The sequence below is a fragment of the Anolis sagrei genome, chromosome 4 (assembly GCF_037176765.1).
Source record: "Anolis sagrei isolate rAnoSag1 chromosome 4, rAnoSag1.mat, whole genome shotgun sequence".
NCBI lineage: Eukaryota > Metazoa > Chordata > Lepidosauria > Squamata > Dactyloidae > Anolis > Anolis sagrei.
In genome coordinates this window covers 62,807,673-62,828,890 of record NC_090024.1, presented here as the reverse complement: position 1 = coordinate 62,828,890, position 21,218 = coordinate 62,807,673, and the positions used below count along the sequence as shown (strand labels likewise).

The 21,218-nt window shown below is 37.2% G+C and overlaps 1 protein-coding gene across 26 annotated transcripts in view; it reads left to right on the top strand.

Moving 5' to 3' along the window:
- EPB41L3 (erythrocyte membrane protein band 4.1 like 3) overlaps positions 1-21,218 on the top strand; it is a 195,664-nt gene that overhangs the window by 150,457 nt on the left and 23,989 nt on the right. For 16 of the 26 annotated variants that reach the window (XM_060775089.2, XM_060775088.2, XM_060775078.2 and 13 more), the window contains exons 7-13: positions 1,397-1,615; positions 1,855-1,942; positions 5,257-5,409; positions 7,536-7,633; positions 9,672-9,847; positions 14,833-15,038; positions 19,838-20,401. In XM_060775089.2, the coding sequence (XP_060631072.2) occupies positions 1,397-1,615; positions 1,855-1,942; positions 5,257-5,409; positions 7,536-7,633; positions 9,672-9,847; positions 14,833-15,038; positions 19,838-20,401 (1,504 nt within the window). The remainder of the gene's footprint in view (positions 1-1,396; positions 1,616-1,854; positions 1,943-5,256; positions 5,410-7,535; positions 7,634-9,671; positions 9,848-14,832; positions 15,039-19,837; positions 20,402-21,218) is intronic. The other 10 variants (XM_060775101.2, XM_060775092.2, XM_060775090.2 and 7 more) reach the window with 3 other exon arrangements.

The window sequence follows — 21,218 nt, the reverse complement described above, 5'->3', positions numbered from 1 at the left end:
GGTATAAAAATACAGTAATCATGAACCTGGAATCATGACAATACAGGAACCATGAACTTAGAGTAATAAACAGGAGACCGGTCTCCTTTAGCAATGTTGTCTCATCTGAAAGACCTGAAAGCAAATAACTTAATTTAAGTTCTCCAAGCCACCCATGACATCATGCCTCACGCATCTCGATCTCTGGGTCTTATCACTAACTTTCTTAGAACATCTGGTTTGCCATCTTTTCACACCCTGCCTTCTCAGATTTAATCTATTCTCCCTTGAAAACTCCTCATCTTCCCAAGGCCTTTTCTCAAAGGAATTTGTACTTTCCCTGTTGCCTGGGAACAGAAGAATCCAAAACATCAGCCTCATCTGCCTGCAATTCCTTTCGAACACTCACAGACACCTCACTGAAACCCATTATCACACTCATCCTCTGAACATTCAGAAAAATCCTCTGATGCTTGCCAGACTACAGCAGCTGTAATGACATGCCTCATCATCTCGTCATCCTACACTTGTTCCAGATGGGGCAGAAAGAGATGGTATAGCAGCCGAAATCTCAGTTTTAGAGGATCCATTATCACTTTGGATATAATTTTTCAATTCTTCCCTTGCTCAAATATACAAGGCCAGTTGATGATCATCAGTTTTATTGGAACTGTACACCTCAGTGTTAGCATCTGTGATTTCAGGGTGCCCAACTTATTCCTACCCTTTTCTTTCTGACCCCAGCATAATATGTTCTTGGGAACGGGTGGGAAATGGCCACAGTCGAGCACCAGTGGGGAATCTTGTTGAATAGATCTTTCTGAATTCTCTTGAATTACTTTAAGAAGATTTTGACCTGTTTCTCAGTTGTTCAATTAAAATTGTTGATGATAAACTTCAGAAAAACCTAGTTCCCCATTTAGGAAATCTCCTAAAACCAAGCTGCAGAGACTTCAGTAATCCCTAATTGTGATGAATGAATCAATGGAATTATGGATCCATTACATAGTGACCTAAGAGAGTGATGCATTGATAGATTTAACAGGGAAACAGCATAAGAGAGAAAATTATACTTTGTTCAAATTGAACCATAAGTAGTAGAAGAAAAACAGGTTCAAATTTTAATGAAGAACAGATGTGACAAAAAAATCAAGTGGAAAGTTTGAGGGTGGTATATAGCTTTTTTATAGCTTGGGGACTAATATTCAAATTCCAGTTATGCATTAACTTCTCACTCTTGAGAAGGAAAGAATTCATTTATTTCATAAATCTGCTATTCTTTGTTTAATCAAAACGTCAAGCAAAGGACACTGAGATACATATGGACCTCAACTGCTTTTGAATTGCTATAATTTGTACATTCCTTGTGTGTATTTATGGAGATGTTGATAATTTTTGGTTGTTTATTCTGGCACAGGTATTACCTCTGTCTACAGCTGAGAGATGACATTGTTTCTGGACGACTGCCATGTTCTTTTGTTACACTCGCGCTTCTGGGTTCCTACACAGTTCAGTCAGAGCTTGGTGATTATGATCCTGATGAGTATGGAAGTGATTATGTCAGTGAATTTCGCTTTGCACCAAATCACACAAAAGAACTGGAAGATAAAGTAATAGAGCTTCATAAAAGTCACAGGTGAGGAAAGTAGGGGAAAATGAACAGATGTAACATGGCACTTCAGAATTTTGTTCAAGAAAAATATATTGAATTTTCTGTTTTTAAAATAAAATAATGGTGGTGACTATTTAGCTTAAACCATACATTGTATAAAATGTTGTTATCTCTCATTTAAAATCACATGAAGAATGTTATGTTCAAGGAAACAATATATTTTGCATGTGTTTTAAAAAAAATATCCCACTGACTTTCTTTAGGGGAATGACACCAGCAGAGGCTGAGATGCATTTTTTGGAAAATGCCAAAAAATTGTCCATGTATGGAGTAGACCTTCACCATGCCAAGGTAATGACAGACAAAGCTCTGATTCAATTCACAGGCTTGAACAATTCTCCTTCATACCCCACTTAGGCAAATATGTTGCTCTATTTATGGGTATAGAAATGTATCAGTGCATTAATGGTATTGTATCTCATACCCATTTTAGTATTCTTGCTGCATATATAGCTGATGATTACAGCAATCCTTTTAACTGTGGAGGACTAAATCTAAAGTATGACATACAGAGCTCTGTACTTCATTTAGCATGTTAGACTTGGTGTAATTTTTTTAAAAAAACTGGGCAACCACCTAAATGGGCTTCTTACAGCTCTCACATTTATTTCTGTCACTCATATTGGAGGAGACTTTCAGAGTGCTGTGCCAGTCAAACCCCTGTGCAGAATAACTACAGAGTGGGAAGAAGAGAGATGGAGTGCAGATTGGCACTATACACGACCAAATACCTGTTGGAGCCTATCTCAAAAACAACCAGATGTTTGATGAAGAAAATACATATGATTATAACAGGGTGATGAGGGATGTATATAGATGTACTAGTCTGTGCAGCGAATCCAACAGTTGCTTAAATTCAGCAATTTTCCTCCTCTTTCCAGAGCTGCCTTGTGAGCAACGAAGATTACCTCCTTCCATTTCCACCAGATTTTGCTCCTCCACCAGCAGTAAAGCAGTGTGGATACTATCCCAAAAATCTTGCACATCTGAATGACTGACAAATTTTATGTCAGTCCAAAGTTCACTATAACAAATAGTGCTGTTTTTCAAATTTCACAGGTTCTTAATATACAGTTAAGTGGTAGAGTGCCAGTATAAGAAAGGACACTATAGTACAATTCAATTTGCCTATCTTTAGATTTTGGGAAGTAGCATGATATAGTGGTTTGAGCATTGCATGACCTTGGGCCAATTACATCCTCAGCCTTAGAGGACAGCAAAAGTAACCTCCCTCTGAACAAATCTTGCCAATAAAACCCCATGATAGGTTGCATAATGGAGCAAATCTGATGCCATTTTTGAATTTAAAATGCTGAAATCCAATAAAACCATCATACAGCTGGGTTGCTGTGAGTTTTCCAGGCTGTATGGCCATGTTCCAGAAGCATGAAACCTTCAACAACACATCCTACACATGAAATTGGCAAAATATTCATGAGCAAGAGAGATAAAAATAACAACATGGTAATCTAATATTCTGCATGAAATCTGATTTTTAAAACTTAAGCAATTTTGAAGTTTTCTACAGAGAACTGTGCACTGATTTATGAGTAAAATGCAATATTATCTTTTGTGTTCCCCTAATTGCTCTTCCCAGTCACTTTGGGTTTGTTTTTTTCAAAGACAGCATTCTACCAGAAGGCATGTGTCTTTTGTTTTTCAATCTAAAATAGAAAAGGCTTAACAATATCAAAGTATTTGAAGACTTTTATCAAAACTATAGAAGAAAGCAAAAGCAAAGGATGTGGGCTACATGGAAATATTAGGATATATACAATAACTTGCTGTATTAAAAATTGTTAATAATGTGCCAAACATTTTCCAGTCTACTCTACAAAATATTTAGATGGCACAGTTTTTGCCTCACATCCTACAATTTAATAGATGCAACTAAAAAGAAAAATGATTGAGATGAAAAATCCCCTGCCCAGGCAGGGGCTTTGCAGGGGATGGCGCTCCCCTCTTCCTTCTATCTTCTTGAGAGCTCCCTCTTCCCAGGAGCCCTGCATGCCATTTGGTTTGGCATGCTCCTGGCCAGCCAGCCAACCAGTCAGGAGGCAGGGCCCACTCCGGCTCCATCTTTGGCTAGACCCTGCATAAAAGCAGGTCTAGTTGAATTTAAGATACATTTTTCGAAACGTAAATATCTCACAGCAGGGCAAATCCCAGATTTCCATAGCTCAGTGGTGTCAAACTGCTTTAATTCTGAAGAGTGGATACAGGCTGTGTTAATCTGGCTATGTGCAAAGTCTTGAAAGATAGAATTTTCATTTTCATTTTGGTGTGATGTTTGCAAGCGTTGTCTTCCTCTTAAACATTAACATGAATAGATTTCTTGGATGTTCTCAGATCATACAAGATCATCTATGTCTCTAAGACAGGGTAAAAGCATTTTGGAGAGTCTGTAGTTGTGACATTTGGTACTAGCATTGGTTGAGTCCTGAAAGGGTTTGTAGGGCTTTGATCTAGCATAGCTCTGTATTCAATAGGCATCTTTCCATGCTTTCCCTTGTTATAAGGCTAGCACCTAAACAAACAGAAGTGTGACTTAGCCCCTCAGATTAGTCTTTTTACTATTTCTGAACAGAAGGAATGTCTGACTGAGCACGAACACTTCAGCCAGCAGAATAGTGGTCAAATAGTAGGAATTTTCTTTGGCCTCTTCCTTCCCTTGTCACAACCCAATAACTTCCTGGAGGTGTTGAAATTTATTGAAGCATCTCTCCCTCAGAGGTATGAAACCAGTTAGAATGATTCACCCTCGGAGATTGAGAGCCTGGGATGTAGGGCTTCCAGTTGGAAGGGCACATTTTCTGTGAAATATTAAGAGGACTTGGTTTATTAATCCAGTGGCTAATATGCAAGCTAGAGCTATGGTTGATCCTTAACACCTTCTCTCACATGAGTCAAAGGCCCCTTTCACATTCCCAAAAGCATTAGAGCTGTGGCTCTCAACCTGGGGTCTCCAGATTTTTTGGCCTTCAACTCCTAGAAATCCTAGCAACTGGTAAACTGGCTGGGATTTCTGGGAGTTGTAGGCCAAAAACAACTGGGGATCCAAGGATGAGAACCACTGCATTAGAGGCAATGATCATATAGTTGGACATAGGGCCACCAGTAGGGAAGCTCACATGATTTTAAGTATGCTTTCCCCGTAATACTATTGAACATTTATTTTTCTAATTGATGTTTTAGTGATTCAATTTATACATATTGTAAGCCAACCTTAAAATAGTTTCTGATTGTAGAGTGTGTGCCAATAAATAAACCAGGTGTGTATGGGGAATATAGCACTTTGAACAGGTCTTCATTCTAGCTCATCTTATACTCATTTAGGATTATCTTATACTGTATGCCACAAAGGGCAGCCACAGTTATATTTTCGCAATATGATTGTGTACATAAGTGAGAATACATGAATGAAGGAATATGGTGGGGTGGCTACATGAAAATTATTTAAAAAAAATAATAACACAGTAACTATTGAAAATGGAAATGAAACACTATTTAAATGATATCAATATATAACTGAAAAACAAAGATCTTTGAGAGGAAACTTTATCCTGCTTCTTCTATCCCCCCCTCTTTCCCCCCTCTTTTTTTAGGATTCTGAAGGTGTTGAAATCATGTTAGGGGTTTGCGCAAGTGGCCTTTTGATATATCGTGACAGATTAAGAATAAACAGGTTTGCTTGGCCCAAGGTTCTCAAAATTTCATACAAGAGGAATAACTTCTACATCAAGATCCGACCAGGTGAAGTAAGTGGACTTCAATAAATTGAGTGTTTTCCCCATTGGTTGTTGCAAAATGGACAGTTCCTTAAGTCTGTAAAGTTGCATTTTGTTTTGAAAATGAGTGCGCCAAAAAGCATATGCTTACAACTGAGATACCTGCTGAGCTTCGAAAATTTATCTCAACCTAGCTTTCTACCTTGTTCCTTCTGTTGGCTCAAATTATCTTCTTTTCTCCACAATAATAGAGAAAGGGTCGCAGGCAATATTTGTATTTGTACAGATAATTACCTAATGGATAAAATATTACTCTTTCTCATTAAAGAACTTTACAGAGATAGCAGGTTACAGGTTAGATGCGGCTCCCAAGGCCAAATTTCAGGGCAAATTCAAATGACCAGAGGAGTAAGGCAGGATTGTATCTTAGCCCCTACTTTGTTTAACTTATTCCTGAATGATCTCGAGAAAGCCATTATGGACTCGCAAGGCCACCTACTCAGGCTGGGTAAAAGGAGAGTTCCCATCCTACTGTATGCAGATGAAACAGCCATCTTCACCAGATCTAGACCAGGACTTATATACCAGTTCAGGACATTTACAGAATACTGCAAAACAAATGAGCTATACATGCTAGTAAATCAAAAGTTCTGGTCTTTAAAGTAATTTTACAAAATATAAATGGTCTACTGACAAATTCACTCTAGAGCAGATTGGAAGCTTCCAGTATTTGGGCCTTACCTTCCATCACACCTTACCCCGGAGAGTGCACTCTGAAACAGTGATTCAAAAGACAAAGGCCTTCTGAGCAGCTATAATAAGGTCTTATTACACCAAACTAAAAATCTTTAACACCAAAATAGCTTCTAAACTCATCTTTGATGCAGCCATATAGTGTGAAATTTTGACTGTAAATCTAGACAGAGTGCAAGCAAAGTTTATAAGAGATCATCTAAATGTGCCTTCTTGTGTATCTAATGTGGTCCTGTTCCTAGAAATTGGTGAATGTCCATTGAGTACCAGGTTCTGGACTCTGAAAATGAACTTATGGTTAAAAACAATGATATTCAAACTGGGAACAGGTTTACTACATCACCTCTCTTATGAAACCCCCAAACCCCTTTGGGCATGGAGGAGTGAATGGAAAGCAGCCTCAATTGGAGTATCTGCATCCCTTTGCTCCATTTGGGATTCAAAATGCCACAAGAATCCCTGAGGCAAAGGTTGTGGGACATTGTCCGAGGAGAGCTTAAAGCCTGCTCAAATTCACCAAGCTCCCCCAAAGTCTTCAACTTGCCATACATGCCATTTAAGACATGTGAATACCTAAAAAGTCTTACAGTGATCAAATATCACAGACTTTTTACAAAGGCAAGATTAAACATATTTCCCTCAGAGCTTCTAAAAGGAAGATTGGAACTCCATGTGCCCAAAGACTACCATCCTGTGAAGGAAATGAAGTAGAAACAATCAAACATATTTTATTGAAATGCTGTTATTACACAGTGCAGCATAGACAGCTTTTATATCCAGTTTTGTCCCGCTTGACCAGCCATCACCTGCAGGGGATTGTTAGATATCTTTTAGAAGACAAGTGCCGCAGGGTGACCCTCATAGTGCCAAAATTCCTCGCAGTGGCAACAAGGCTGAGAACAAAACTAACCTCGGATAGGGGTATTACTCGAAACCATGTAGACTAATTTTGGACAATGAAATGGTATAATTTTTAATGACTGTTTCTTCACTGATAGGTCAATGGACCATAATAAATTGTTATTGTTGATATGTGGACAATAACTCTCCAAGCGTCAGACTAAATATTACATATTTTATGCAGTTAGCAACTGCGTAATAAGTATTATATTTAAATACCTGTCCTTTTATATAATTCAACTAATGTACTGCATCTTCATACATATATATTTTGCAGTGTTACATTCAATTACATAATCATTCAATATTCTTTTAAGAATTTAGTCTCTCTCAAAGAATCAAATTAAAATTGCATGGTCAGCTATACATTTAGAATAATCTGGCCAGCCTAACAGTGGGCCTTCTTGTCTGTTTAAATATAATGTATTTTCACAAATGTCAAAATATTTATGGAAAAATTTGATGGATCTTTGTGTAGAAATAAATGTTCTTTTCTTTTCTAGTTTGAACAATTTGAAAGCACAATTGGGTTTAAATTACCCAATCATCGTGCTGCAAAGCGTCTATGGAAAGTATGTGTTGAGCATCATACATTTTTCAGGTATTAAATTTCTTATAAAAGATTTTTTTTAAATTAACAATAAAGAATAAATTGTATAAAATGTTTTTAAAATGTTTCTTGGCCACGTACTGAAATAAAGCAGTTTGATCTTATTTTTGGCAAATGCTGTATTTCAGAGATTTCTTTATACAAGTTGAAAATCCCTCATCTGAAATGCTAGGGCCCAGAAGTATTTTGGATTTTAGGGTTCTTTTAATGGAATTTCTGTATTTGCATGCATAATAAGATATCTTGGGGATGGACCTTGAGAGTTTGATTATTTATGATTCATAGATGTCTTGTGCACATACCTGAAGACCATTTTGTATACAACACTTTTGATAATTTTGTGCATGAAACAAAGTGTGCGTACACTGAAGCATCAGAAAGCAAAGTTGTCACTACAAGGGTTGAATGAAAAGTAATGTCTCCACCTTTGTAACTCCTCAACAGATGGCAGTACTGATATGGGGCAAGTACTGGCTTGTTCAGTAGATTCTCCTTTATAGTTCCATTTTGGCAGGAAGCCTTAGCATTGAACGGTTGTATTATTAAAGTGTGAAGTATGGAACCCTGCGCAGATGGTCGGTCAATGCGACTTAAGCAATGTGCAGTCATTGAATTCTTGACAGCAGAAGTATCACCTCAAAGGAGATTCATCAGAGAATTCAAGCTCTTTATGATGATTGCATTGATGTGAGTACTGTGCGTCATTGGATGAGTAAGTTATAGATGTTGAGGTGGGAACATCTGACTTGCGTGAGAAACAAAGAGTTGGACATCCTGTGACAGCAACCACTGATTTTCCTAAGCATAAGGTTGACAGATTGATTCAGGATGATCGTCGTATCATTCAGAGAGAAATTTCAAACATAATCAGCATTTCACAAGAATGTGGGTCACATTATTGCTTGCTTGGCTATCAGAATATCTGTGCACAATGGGTACCCGAGATGCTGATGCCTGAAATGAAAGCGCACAGACTTGAAACTTCAGATACTGCATCTCACTACAACATCCTCCATACAGTCCAGATTTAGCACCGTCGGACTTCCATCTGTCCACGATAATGAAAAAAGATCTGTGGGGACATAATTATGCTTCAGATGAAGACACTGAGAAAACTGTGAGATGCTGGTTGCGGAAACAGAGTGTCAACTTCTTCTGTGACGGCTTCAGAAAACTTGTTCATCGTTGGAAGAAATGTATCCAATTGTCGGAAAAGTGAATAGTGGTAGATAAAGAGCACATTCTAAGGATTATTTCTGCGTTTGATTTATTAAAATATCCCCATCCAAACCTAAGTAACGAAGGTGGAGACATTACTTTTCATTCAACCCTTGTATTTTAGCTATCATATGGGCAATATGATTTTGGAGTCTTTTAGATTTTGAAATTCCAGTTAAGGAATGCTCAATCTGCAGTACAGAGAGATCAAGGAATCTTTGTTAAGGCATAGCATGAATACTACATAAAATCAAAGAAATCAGTATCACAATAAATTGCAGGGTGTGTGTGGGTGTGTGTGTGTGTGTGATTGTCGCTAATGGAATGTGATTGGCTGTTGACATTTTGTAAATGGCATAATTGTTGTTTGACAATGACTTTGAAGTATCCAGCTGTTAACTATTGAATTTACTTCATGATACTATGCCATACTAAGGCTACAAATCATTGTCTGTTTAGCTAAAAGTAAGCCCCATTATTTTGTATCTTCATATCCATTCCAATGTATAAGGTGAACATAACCTAGGTTTTTCTTAGCAAGATTTATTCAAAGGAGATTTGAGGCTAAAAGGGTATAGCTTGCCTAAGGTCACTTAAGTATTGAGTAGGTATTTAAACATGGATCTACCAGAATCCTAGTTGAAACCACTACACAACACTGCCTCTCATGATGTATTTATGTGTATATATTGGTGTAGGATTACTTTATGCCACAATATATTTTTTACTGTAACATCTAAACTTAAATACATAATGTTTTAAATTTTAAAACACCAACCATTTTTCATGGTTAATCTGTATGTTATTCTAGGCTCCTACACCCAGAGGCTCCTCCCAAAAAATTCCTTACACTGGGCTCCAAGTTTCGCTATAGCGGAAGGACACAAGCTCAGACGAGGCGAGCCAGTGCTCTTATTGACCGCCCTGCCCCTTACTTTGAGCGTTCATCAAGCAAACGGTACACTATGTCTCGCAGCCTAGACGGGGGTAAGATATTAATAATGTCTTTTATTTGGATTTCTAGCACAATTCCTTTTTTTTCCTTCTAAAGAAAGCACTTTGTAAACATCTTATAATTTCATGTCCCTTGAATTTCTGCTGGATGACATTTGTAAGTATATGCATGACATTTGATTCATTATGAGATGACCGTGAAATAAATATTAGCCTCCTGCTTTTCCTGGCGGGTTTTGTGTAGCAGTACACAAAAACTAAGGAATAAACCTCTATCCCACCCCATCAGTTCCTTTAAACCCTAGTTTTCCTTCTGCTTTTGAGATTTTTACCTTCCTTTTCCTTTTCCTTTTTTAAAAATCCTCCCTTTTTTCTCAACCTGGGCCTGTAATCCACTTTTCATAATGCTCTCTAGACAAAGACGCCTTCACACTTGTTAGGTGTTTGTCACATATAAAAATAGTCATTAGAATGCTTTTTCTTTACCGGATTAGTATTTGTTAATTTCTTAAAAGAAAAATGGACTTATATAATTAGTAAGTGGCCTATGGCGTTCTTAAGGGAAGGGGCAGACAAATCTTTGCAGAACCATCAGAGATACAGGTCTTGAAATAATTTGTCTTAGGGTCCTTCCACACAGCCCTATATCCCAAAATATCAAGGCAGAAAATCACACAATATTTGCTTTAAACTGGGTTATCTGAGTCCACATTCAGATAATATAGGATTTTCTGCCTTGATATTATGGGATATAGGCCTTTGTGGAAAGGCCCTTGGACTGAAATTCCAAATTTTATTGGTTTCTTCCACAAGTTGCAGTTTCCTGGGTCTTTTGATCATACATATTTTGATAGCTCTTAATTGCCATCAAGCTGGCTTCAAGTTATGGCAGCCCTATGCACACGAGGCCTTCATGGCACCCTGTTATTAACAGACTAGCAACATGTCTTCAAACTCAGAGCCACTGCCTTCTGATTGAATCAGTCCATCTCGAATATGGCTGTCCTATTTTTCTGCTGCTTTCCACTTTACCTAGCTTTATAATCGTTTCTGATGGGCCATGTCATCTCATGGTATCTTCAAAATATGATAGCCTCAACTAAATTTTGGTTTCTAGGGAGACTTCAGGCCTGATTTGCTCTAGGACCAAGTAATTGTTGTCAGAGTACTGTGTTTCATGAACCCTCCTCCACCAACATATTTCAAATGAGTTTATTCTCTTCTTGTCAGATTTATTCACTGTCCAATTTTCACAACCATTTAATACTGTCAAATTGATGGTACCAAACTGGTACTTGACAATCACATATGTGGTAACTTTATTTTTTCATTATATAAATTATACTTTTCTTAGATAATATCATAGAGTTATCTCACCATCAAATTACTTTTTGACACAATTTTTTTATTTATTTACTTCATTTATATACCACTTTTCACATTGTGAGGGGTGGGTGGGTGGGGTGGGATTCAAAGCGGTTTCCAACATATTCATGGGAAAATTCAGTGCCTAACATACATACAAAAAACCTAACATGAAACAACAATAACATATAACTATCAAGTAATTATAAAAAAACATAATAACATTTAAATATTAAAATGTGAGGTTAAAACATATTAATATAAACATTAAAATCACATAATCCAAAAATCATAGTCCAAGACCATTGCAATATCAATTGCACTTAATCCCTATTCATTCCTTGTATTGCTTACTGCCCAAAGGCTTTGTCCCACAGCCATGTTTTTACTTTTTTTCTGAAGGCCAAGGGGGAGGGCGCTGATCTAATTGTGTTGGGGAGGAAGTTCCATAGTCGAGGAGTCAATACTGAGAAGGCCCTGTCTCTCGTTCCTACCAATTGCACCTGCGAAGGAGGTTTGACTGAGAGCAGAGCCTCCCCAGATAATCTTAACCTCTGATGTAGACTTACATTTATCTGGATAGTAAATTGTCATCTTACTATAGTAATGAAAAATCACATAGAGTATTTTAAAAAGTTTTACATTTTAAAAAATCATGCAACATAAAGTTATCTAGATTTTTCCTTTCTGATGTACTAAATAGTTTATACCTGGTACAGTTGATTGCACAATTCAGTAAATTAACCTCAAAAATATTTTTTTCTCTTTTCTACAAATAAATATTTTTACCAAGCTTTCAGAAATATTTGTAGGACATGGCATTTACAACTGCTGGCATCACTTGCTGACACAAGTTTATATTGTATGATGAGATGAACAAAGTTTTCAACTTTTCTGAACATTTTCTATTGCTGACAGAAATTAGGAATTTACAGCTTTTTAGAATAAACCTGGCATGATGCTATAAATTATAAAATTGCCTAATCAGTTGTCAGTGGTACTATTTAATTGCAGACGAATAATAGGCATGTAATTTGTCTTTTCAAAAGTTGTATCAGAAGTCAGTACTTTTAAATTTAACATAACTGTAAAGATTTCATGAACTTTGAAAAAAAGCAGGTACTCAGGATTGTTGAGAATCAATGGGAAAATATGTGAGCCAAATAAATTAGTGTTAATCCCTATTGCTACAAGCTGAAATTGATAACATGGGTGCTTATCACTCATTAATGTTGATCCTTTGAGTACTAATATGCTTCCTGCTGGTTACCAAGCAACTTATGACCTTACTGCTGTGCATGCGGCTCAGAGAACAAATGGTTCTCAGCATTATTTTTCTTTTGATTGATATGCAAAAAGCAAGTCTTTTGACAAAATGTTTTGTGAGGAATAAAAGGGCCATGGAATGCATTTATTTTTCAATCGCAGTTAGCTAGATAGTCCATATCAGCCTTCATGTTTCATAGTGCTTTATATAAACACAGAGTGTCTTAGACAGCAGTTTCCCCCAAAATTGGAAGTAAGAGTCATTGAAAAGTCTGCTGAGCATACATCTCAGTAAGCACATAGAAGATTATACTGTAAGCACTTCTTAGTGAATCATACTTTGCTGCACTTTAAATATAGCCTTACATTTATCTGGACAGTAAATTGTCATCTTACTATAGTAACCAAAAATCACATAGTCCTAATCAGACATGTGCATGTGATGATTTCATTACAGTTTATCGGACCAAACATAAACCAATGGCCTAAAGCAATGAACTAAAATAGGAGTCAGGCTAACCTACAAAAACCTTGGGAAGTAGTTAGGTTGGGAAACAGTAATGTTCATGAGACCATCCAATGACACTAATAACATAGTAAAAATCTCAACCTCAGTTTTAGGGTTCAAGCCAACACTCAAGTCACTCCACCACTCTTCCATAAGCACCTGAAAGGTCTTTCATTGTCAAGTGAAATTGTTGTTTCTCTTCAGGCAAAATTCTTCTTGCATACAGTTGTTCCTAATATTCCTTTCAAAGCCATCATTCTGTTCTCAGCTGGCATGCATGCGTTTGCGTATAATTAAATAACAGTATGCAGTTTAGTACAACCAAAGGCAATTCTTTTGTTATGTCATTTAAAAGATTTTTTAAGCTACTCTTCACTAAAATTATTAGTGTAGCATACAGGAATATAATGTTTAAAATATCAATATAAAAATCCAGTGATGTACAAACAAAGTAAAACACAGTTGAAAAATCTAGCAAACAATATGTTTCAATTCCTTCAAATACGGCGCCAAAGGAAGTTCGCAGAGCCATTGGAATGAAAAAATAAAAATCTTATTAATTTCAGTACACACTTCAGAATCAGTCATTCGGAGTCCTTTTATTGGCAAACACCTCTGACATTGTAGGCCAGCCTGATCAGAGCTAAAGCCCTACTAGAATAGAAGAACCATGGCTTCTTGGTGCAATTAAGAGAAAGTTTCTCTTATTACCTCATTTAGGGGCAAGACTAAATCATGGACAAAAGGTTAGGGAAGCACCAGTATGCTCAAGGCATGGCCCGGTTTGGTTCTCCTGCCCTCTTTCGTGATTTGTGTAATGTTGAAAAACCTGTGCCTATTTAGGGCACAGATACATGATAACAAAAAGATATTTTTCATGCTGGAACAAATTATTCAGGAAGGAGTCCTTTTGACCTCTAGGAAGAAAAGATACCTGGATAATTGATGAGTAATTCATTTTGCTTTATTCATGTAATTATATTAATTGTGTCCTTAAGAGAGTTTGCATTGGTGTATATAATACAATTCTGAAATAGCTAAATGAATTCATTTTCTTTAGGCTGAAGAAATATGGAGTTAAAGGAAGAGTGTGATAGATAAATACCTTTTATGTATGCAGCCTTACAATTTGACACTGGTTGTATTCATGATGGAACATTGTTGCCATTACTGCTTACAACAATTACCTTTACATTTGTCCACTACATCTTGTATATTTCACAGATGCATATGAATTAGAGTCCTTTCTGCTAGAGCTCTACATTGTTTTTACATATTCAGTTTTCTAAAACGTTACCCCTTCCCCCATTTCCAATGGATTAGTAATTTTTTAGAATGACCGTATCTTGCATTTTGGCTTTGTTTGCACTGCATCTAGTTACTAATGGCAATTACTAACTTTGAAACTCCTTATGTGCTGTTTTAATTGCTAGAGCCATATTATTACTTGCATTCTTTTGTAGAGCAATGAAATTGTTTCATTATTTTGATGTGAAGTACTCTATCAACAAACACAACAGAAATTGAGAGCATTTGCATGAGTGCGTGAATACATATAAATCCTGAATATGATATGTTTAAGGCATACATATTTATATATTAACCAGATTCCTTTGCTGATTATTTATCAGTAATACATGTTTCCGCATGTTTTTGAAACATGACATGATTCTTTTTTTTCTTTTCTTTTTTTGCAAATAGGTTTACATTGCAATCCTGTACTAACTTACTGATGAGTAAGTCCAGTTGCGTTACATAGCAGACTTATTTATGAGTAGGAATCTACAGGGTTGCACTGTTAATCCACATTTGATTTTCATTTAGCTTTGCAAAGTGATTTCTTTCAGATTTTACTTCTTTAAATTATATTTGCTTTTAGCATCAGTGAATGAAAACCATGAAATATACATGAAGGATTCTATGTCTGCTGCAGAGGTTGGTACTGGCCAATATGCCACAGCAAAGGGCATCTCTCAAACCAACTTGATAACCACTGTGACACCAGAGAAAAAGGCAGAAGAAGAGAAGGATGAGGAGCAAATTAGAAAAAAGAAAGCAGAAGAACTCACTCCAGTTTCAGCCAAGGTATAGTTTTGAGATTTTTATTTTATACTGCCGACTAAGTGCCATTTGACATGTCATAGCAGATGTAAAAAAAAAAGGAACATAAAAAAGGCCAGTAATCAGTATACAATACAGTGTGTGTATAATTCAATTCCGTTTTATTTCCTTCATCCCAATGTGACTGTGGGAATTTAACTCCTACTTTGTAACCGTAGGAGGATCTCTTTGAAAGAAATCTAAATACTTTTGGAGTTTAGAACTGAGACCATTTGCACATTTTTTTGATTTTGTTTTAGAAGAAGAGAATTTCAGTTTTTATATTAGTTTTAAAGAGTTGACTCACACTTGCATTTTAGACATTTATTTTAATAGATCTTATGTAAAGTTTGGATATTAAAGAAGTGTATATGGAATGTTAGCTTTCTTCTCCTGATCTTTGACTGCTAGTGGTTCTAAGTATTCTTTGCATCCTTTAAACTATCATACATTTAAGTTAAGATGTTTGTGTTTTCCACCTTCTATCTCCTTACCACATTACATGTGGAGTTGTGTGAACTAATTGCATAGTAAATCAATCCGCTTAGCAAGTCAATCCTTTCATAGCTTACTGCACATAAGAGAGCAGGTACAAGTAAGAAGCTAACCCAAGAGCTTTAACACTGATAATGTACATATACATATCAGTGCAATGTTCAGATTTCTCTCACTTATCAAGAGCAGGATGCTGCTTAGTGGAATTTGTCAATGTCAATCCTTTTTACAAAGTTATTACCAAATATAGGGCATGTACACCTTAGCTAGTGTGTTTATGGTAATTAGAATACTAGATAGGCGTGTTATCCTTTGTTTTGTTGGCCATGCGTATATTACTTCCACAAGCAGTCCTTGCAAAAACTTTGCATCTCAGATCTGTTTCATCTAGTTTCTGTATTCAACACGACTGGAATTGGCAGCTTGTACTAGTATAGTGCTCTCCAAAGATTATGATGATATTGTTCCTTTTGTGACTGCTTTGTTGGCTAGTTCACACAAATGGTACCTTTTCTGAGTTTTCTTTTTAGAACGTCTAAATTGATTTTTGAAAATACTTTGTTCTTCTAGCCAACTAGGTTTATCAGAATAAATAAAAGTGACAGCACTCAACTTTGCTCCTATAATTCACTTACAAGGTTAAAAAATTGAAGACTTTCAATTGGACTAAAATAATTTATTATGATGGAAGTTGTGCCTGACCTCAAATTTCTAGTGATTGTGATTAAGACCAGAATCTAACAGCATGCGTAAACTAAGGAGGAAAGACCTATCTAGGAAGATCTAGAAAATTGGAAAATAACAGGACTATTTGTAAATTATTTTTTCCAAAAAGAACGTAAGCAATAATGTACATTCCAGAATGAACATTAAATGTGTCCTTAAGGCCTATTCGATTACTTCTGTGTGTATTCATCATTGTCATCATGCACAGTCAACATTGTTTTCAGTTATGTATATCTATACAATAGAAACATCTAAATATAAGCAAAAAAAGGTATATTTATTTAGGTTCAAGTGGAGTTCAAGCACATATCAATTCAGTGTATACTAGTAGGCTGTGTTTGGTGTCATGTTGGGAGAAAGGAAGGATATGAATTAAATACATTTCTTTAATAACAATTCATTTTTTTCAAAAGTAATTCAGAGGAGTTTGATTATTCAAACACAGATATTCAGCCTATTACTGGGTTGCTTTGGGACTCATGTTTGACATAAGGAGTGATATGAATTAAATAAACAAATAGGTAGGAGTGAGCTGGTGCCAAGTTAAAGCTACAGTCCTGCACACCAGAGTGGGCAACTTGTGTTCCTCTAGACATTTTGGGACTGCAGTGTCTAATAACACAAATGTATAGTCAGTGGTAATAATTAACTTAAATGAATATTTGTTAGCACTAGTGAAGTTCTTTGGTGACCTGATCTTGGACATTCAAAGGAATAAACTTCTGTGAGCGGCCAGATCCACTAAACTTTTATTGCTCAGACCCACAAGAGTTGCAAAAGTTAGATTCAGATAGGATGGACAGCCTTCAGATGTAGCTGGAAAATAGTTCACATCACCTGTCACCATTGGCTGAGCAGACTGCTCCTGTTGGGAATTCCAGTCCAACAACTGAAGGGTCACAAGTGACCTCCTCTGGTATTAGGATCTGCTGTGAAGTCATACAGCAGATTAAAGTGCTGTCTAGATCTTTTTGGAACCCTTGAAAGTTTCTCTGGTTCTTCCAAATGCAGATATTCCCACCAATACCTATGCTGGTCTGTCTTCGTCATTAAGTAGTTGCTCAGCCTAGGATTTCTTCTTCATAGCAAATGACATAGCCCTTTTCCATCTGAGTCAATCCCAAAGTAACAGAAGGTACTGTTCCTATTCTATTATGGAGAATGCCAGCTATAGGAAGGAAAATTGAGAAATGGTTGGCACATCTAGTAGCGGTACCTTTCATTAGGTGGGGAAGAAAGTAACAGTAGCACAATAAAACTTCAATGCAGTGTGACTGATAAAAACCAGCAACTCTGGTTGTATTGGGGAAGAGGGGCCCTACAGAGAATGATAAATAGGATGGGGTGATTTCTTGGCCATCTGCTGATGGTGGTCACAGTATTTCATTTGTGGACCTTTAACTAGCACAGTGGTAGCAGGAGAGTATAGATGGAGGGAGTGGAGCATGCTCTGAATGATTTCTTGGCTTATTGGCCAGTGGGGTGCATAGGATGGAATATCTGAGCACAGGCCATGAGATTGAGTGGGAGTCATTCCACATACCTCAGAATGATGGCTGCTTCCTTCCCCTCTTGGCTTGTTTTCTCAAAGCACACACTAGTGAAAGAGCAGCCATGGCACATGGACAATCTAGTCTCTAGTGTCATGAGAGACTGGCTAAGAGGAGGAAGAGCTAGGGGAATTGTGCATACTTCCCACAAGCTTCTCCCCAGATAACTTTTTAAACTTCCCACTCCACTGTCCATTCTGTCCCATTCTGATCTCCAAACCCCTAGTGTAGAAGGGAAGATAAGAAAAAAGAATGCTTGATTAATTGTAGTGAGCTAGAGGTCTATAGTGAGTAGCCAAAGCAGTTGCTGTTTTTCCTTCCCCTTGCTGTTCATGAGACAGAGGGATTTTAGATACACCTTAGCCCTTGTCTCTTAGTGGTTAACTTCTTTTTCTCCATTTTAGTTGCACTGTACTCCACTTTCATGACTTTATCCTTCCTTTTCAACCTTTTAGAACTACAAGCACTGCCTTTTTTCTTTTTTGGCAGTCTAAGTGGTCAGACTCTCTGTCTTTCTCTGTTGTTCTTGTATCTTCCACATCTCAAGTGTTTGGTTGTCACTAAATAGGAAAGACATGGAAGGAAAAGTATTTCTGAACATTTGGAGAATGCTTTTCCCTAGCTACCTATGATATCTTGAAGAGGGGGGCTGGCCACTTGGAATGGCAGAAATCGTTTTGTGAAGTCACTATATAGCTCACATGTAGCCTCCAGTGGGCATTTCTGACCTACCTTTCTCTGAAGATTCAGGAGATGTCTTCTGACGCGGTGGGCTCTGCACTGGCAGCAGAAGAGATGGGTGCGGCATGTAGAGACGGAATGTTTTGGCTGGCTGCTTGAGAATGCTGCACTGCTCCATGATGTACTTTTACAGGCATTCTAGCTCTTTATACCTCTATTCAGTCATTTTGAAATGTTAACCTGCTAGCCCTGTCACCTCTGTGACCACTTCCATATCCTTCCATGAGAGCATGGTGGCATAAAGATTAGTAAAGTACCAGAGATTAGTAAAGCATCAAATTATTTGTTTAGACCACAGTTTTTGGAATCCTTCAACAATAGCCAGTGCTAGACTGACCTGAAGTCTGTAGGAGTTTTTACCCAAAATAGTATAACTTTCTGCAAGTAATGAATAGTCTTTATCTATCCTCCAGAGTCTTCATTAGTGATACTTTCCAGCAATTTAATATTACATGATACACTTCTGTACAGGGTTCCAGCCCACCAGCAGCTGTGCTCTGTTCTAGGGCAATCAATTTCATTTCCCTGATTACAATTTTCCTCCAGTATTTTGTGGACACTGTGGATGCTCGGTACTCACTGAGCCATTTTAGAGGGCTGTTCAGATTCTTACTCTCACCAAACTTCCAGCATTTGGGGGGGGGGGAGGTGTTTGGAGTATTGTAGTTTCACTCCAACTTCCTTTTCCATTTTCTGGTTTCTTCTTACCATGATTTATATTGATGACATAACTGAGGAAAATTGGATATGCTGTGTTTTGAAATACAGTCTGAAATGAATCTGGAAACCTTGCACTAGTCACAATGGTTGTATTGAGATATCATGGCAAAGTGTGATTAGAGCAACCAGCAGATGGAAAAGGGGAGGAAGGAGCGCAGACTTGTTGCCTGCTTCCTGTCTTCCAAACTGTGGTTTGTAAGATCATCTGAATAGTAAACCTTTGGGTTGTGAATCTTTAGACTGTCCAAAAAAAGTATTTGGGTTTCTACAAAATCTGCATTTTTAAATGTTTCTAAACAGAACATATCTAATAATATATTTTAACAGATGAGTTGACTTTCAAATTTGCTTTATTGAGCTGCTGTCCTTGATTTGAATAGTAATCGCATGCAGCATGGGAAACTGATATAATTTTAATCCAATGAATAAATTTAGTTTTTTAATCATGTGTAATTTTTTTATATATATGCAGAGGAAATGAACTAATTACAATTTTCTTTTTGTCCTTTTGCTCTTGCACTTTGTTTGCTGCTCTTTCTTCTCTTTCATCAGCCATCTTTGCTGGGCACTGGCTCATTACCTCCCTCACCATCCTCACAATCTGGTCCTTTTGCATCCTCAATAAAGCTCCGTAGGAGATGTAAGGAGAATACACGGAAAGCATTAGATTGCGAGGCATCCAAAAACACTGTTCAAAAGCATGGTGAGGCTGACTTGGACTCTGATAGAAAAGGAAGAGTTTGCTCAGTTGAGCACGATGCAGCGTTTAGCTATAAGCAAAAACCTGGGAAAGGTGGGACATTGTTTTCCTTCTCCTTGCAGCTTCCGGAATCATTCCCCACTCTCCTGGATGATGATGGTTACTTATCCTTTCCCAACCTCTCTGAAACCAACTTTCTGCCACAAAGTGTGCAGCATTTCCTTCCCATTCGCTCACCCTCCCTTGTGCCTTGTTTCCTTTTCATCTTTTTCTTTTTGCTGTCTGCCTCTTTCTCAGTGCCATATGCTCTTACTCTCTCCTTTCCTCTGGCTATGTGCCTCTGCTACCTGGAGCCCAAGGCGGCCTCCTTGAGTGCTTCACTTGACAATGACCTGAGTGACAGTTCAGAGGAAGAGGTGTGTACCTCGGCACCGAACACACTTTTTTGTGTTCATTGCTTCAGTCCGAAACAGTGTTAGAATGCTGCAATAGTGGTCCTACTTTCAGAGCCTCATTTCTGTCTGTGCTGATATGTTCAGAATTTTTAATTTTTTGTTGTGTTGAGAGTGTAGATTGGAGCCCCAGGGTTAGGCACAACACCATGTGTACAATGTAGATATATTTACAGATGATTACGAATCAGCTTTGAAATACTTAAAATCCAAGAGCTTCTTATTAGTTGTATTTTGTTAACTGATTAGCAAAAAAAGTCCATTGGGTTAACTTAGAATAAATACTTAGTTATCAGTGTTCTCTTATTTTGCTATATGATTTAGCTATACACTCTGTATTAGTTAAAATTAAAATGATGCTCAGAACTTTTGTATTAGTCTTGTATCTTTGGCAGGGGGTTGGACTGGATGGCCCATGAGGTCTCTTCCAACTCTATGATTCTATGATTGAGTTATCTGATGCTCAGATATAGATATTAAAGCTTTTATAAAATACAACTGCTGTTTCACTCAACAGTCTCAGAGACAAGTAATGTCTACTAGATCCTTCCTGGTGGGATCACTATTGCCAAAATTATTGTTTCCTATATTATTTATTTTAAATATTTTGAACATATATATATAATTACTGTAAGAAATAGTTTTTATGGTATTTAGGAAGGAAGTTAGTCTAGTATTGCAATATATCATCAACAAAAATACTTTTTCCCAAGCATATTATGATCTGGAGGAAAGGCCTCTCCAAGGGATGGACTTGTTGGAAATCTGAAAGGCCGTTAGC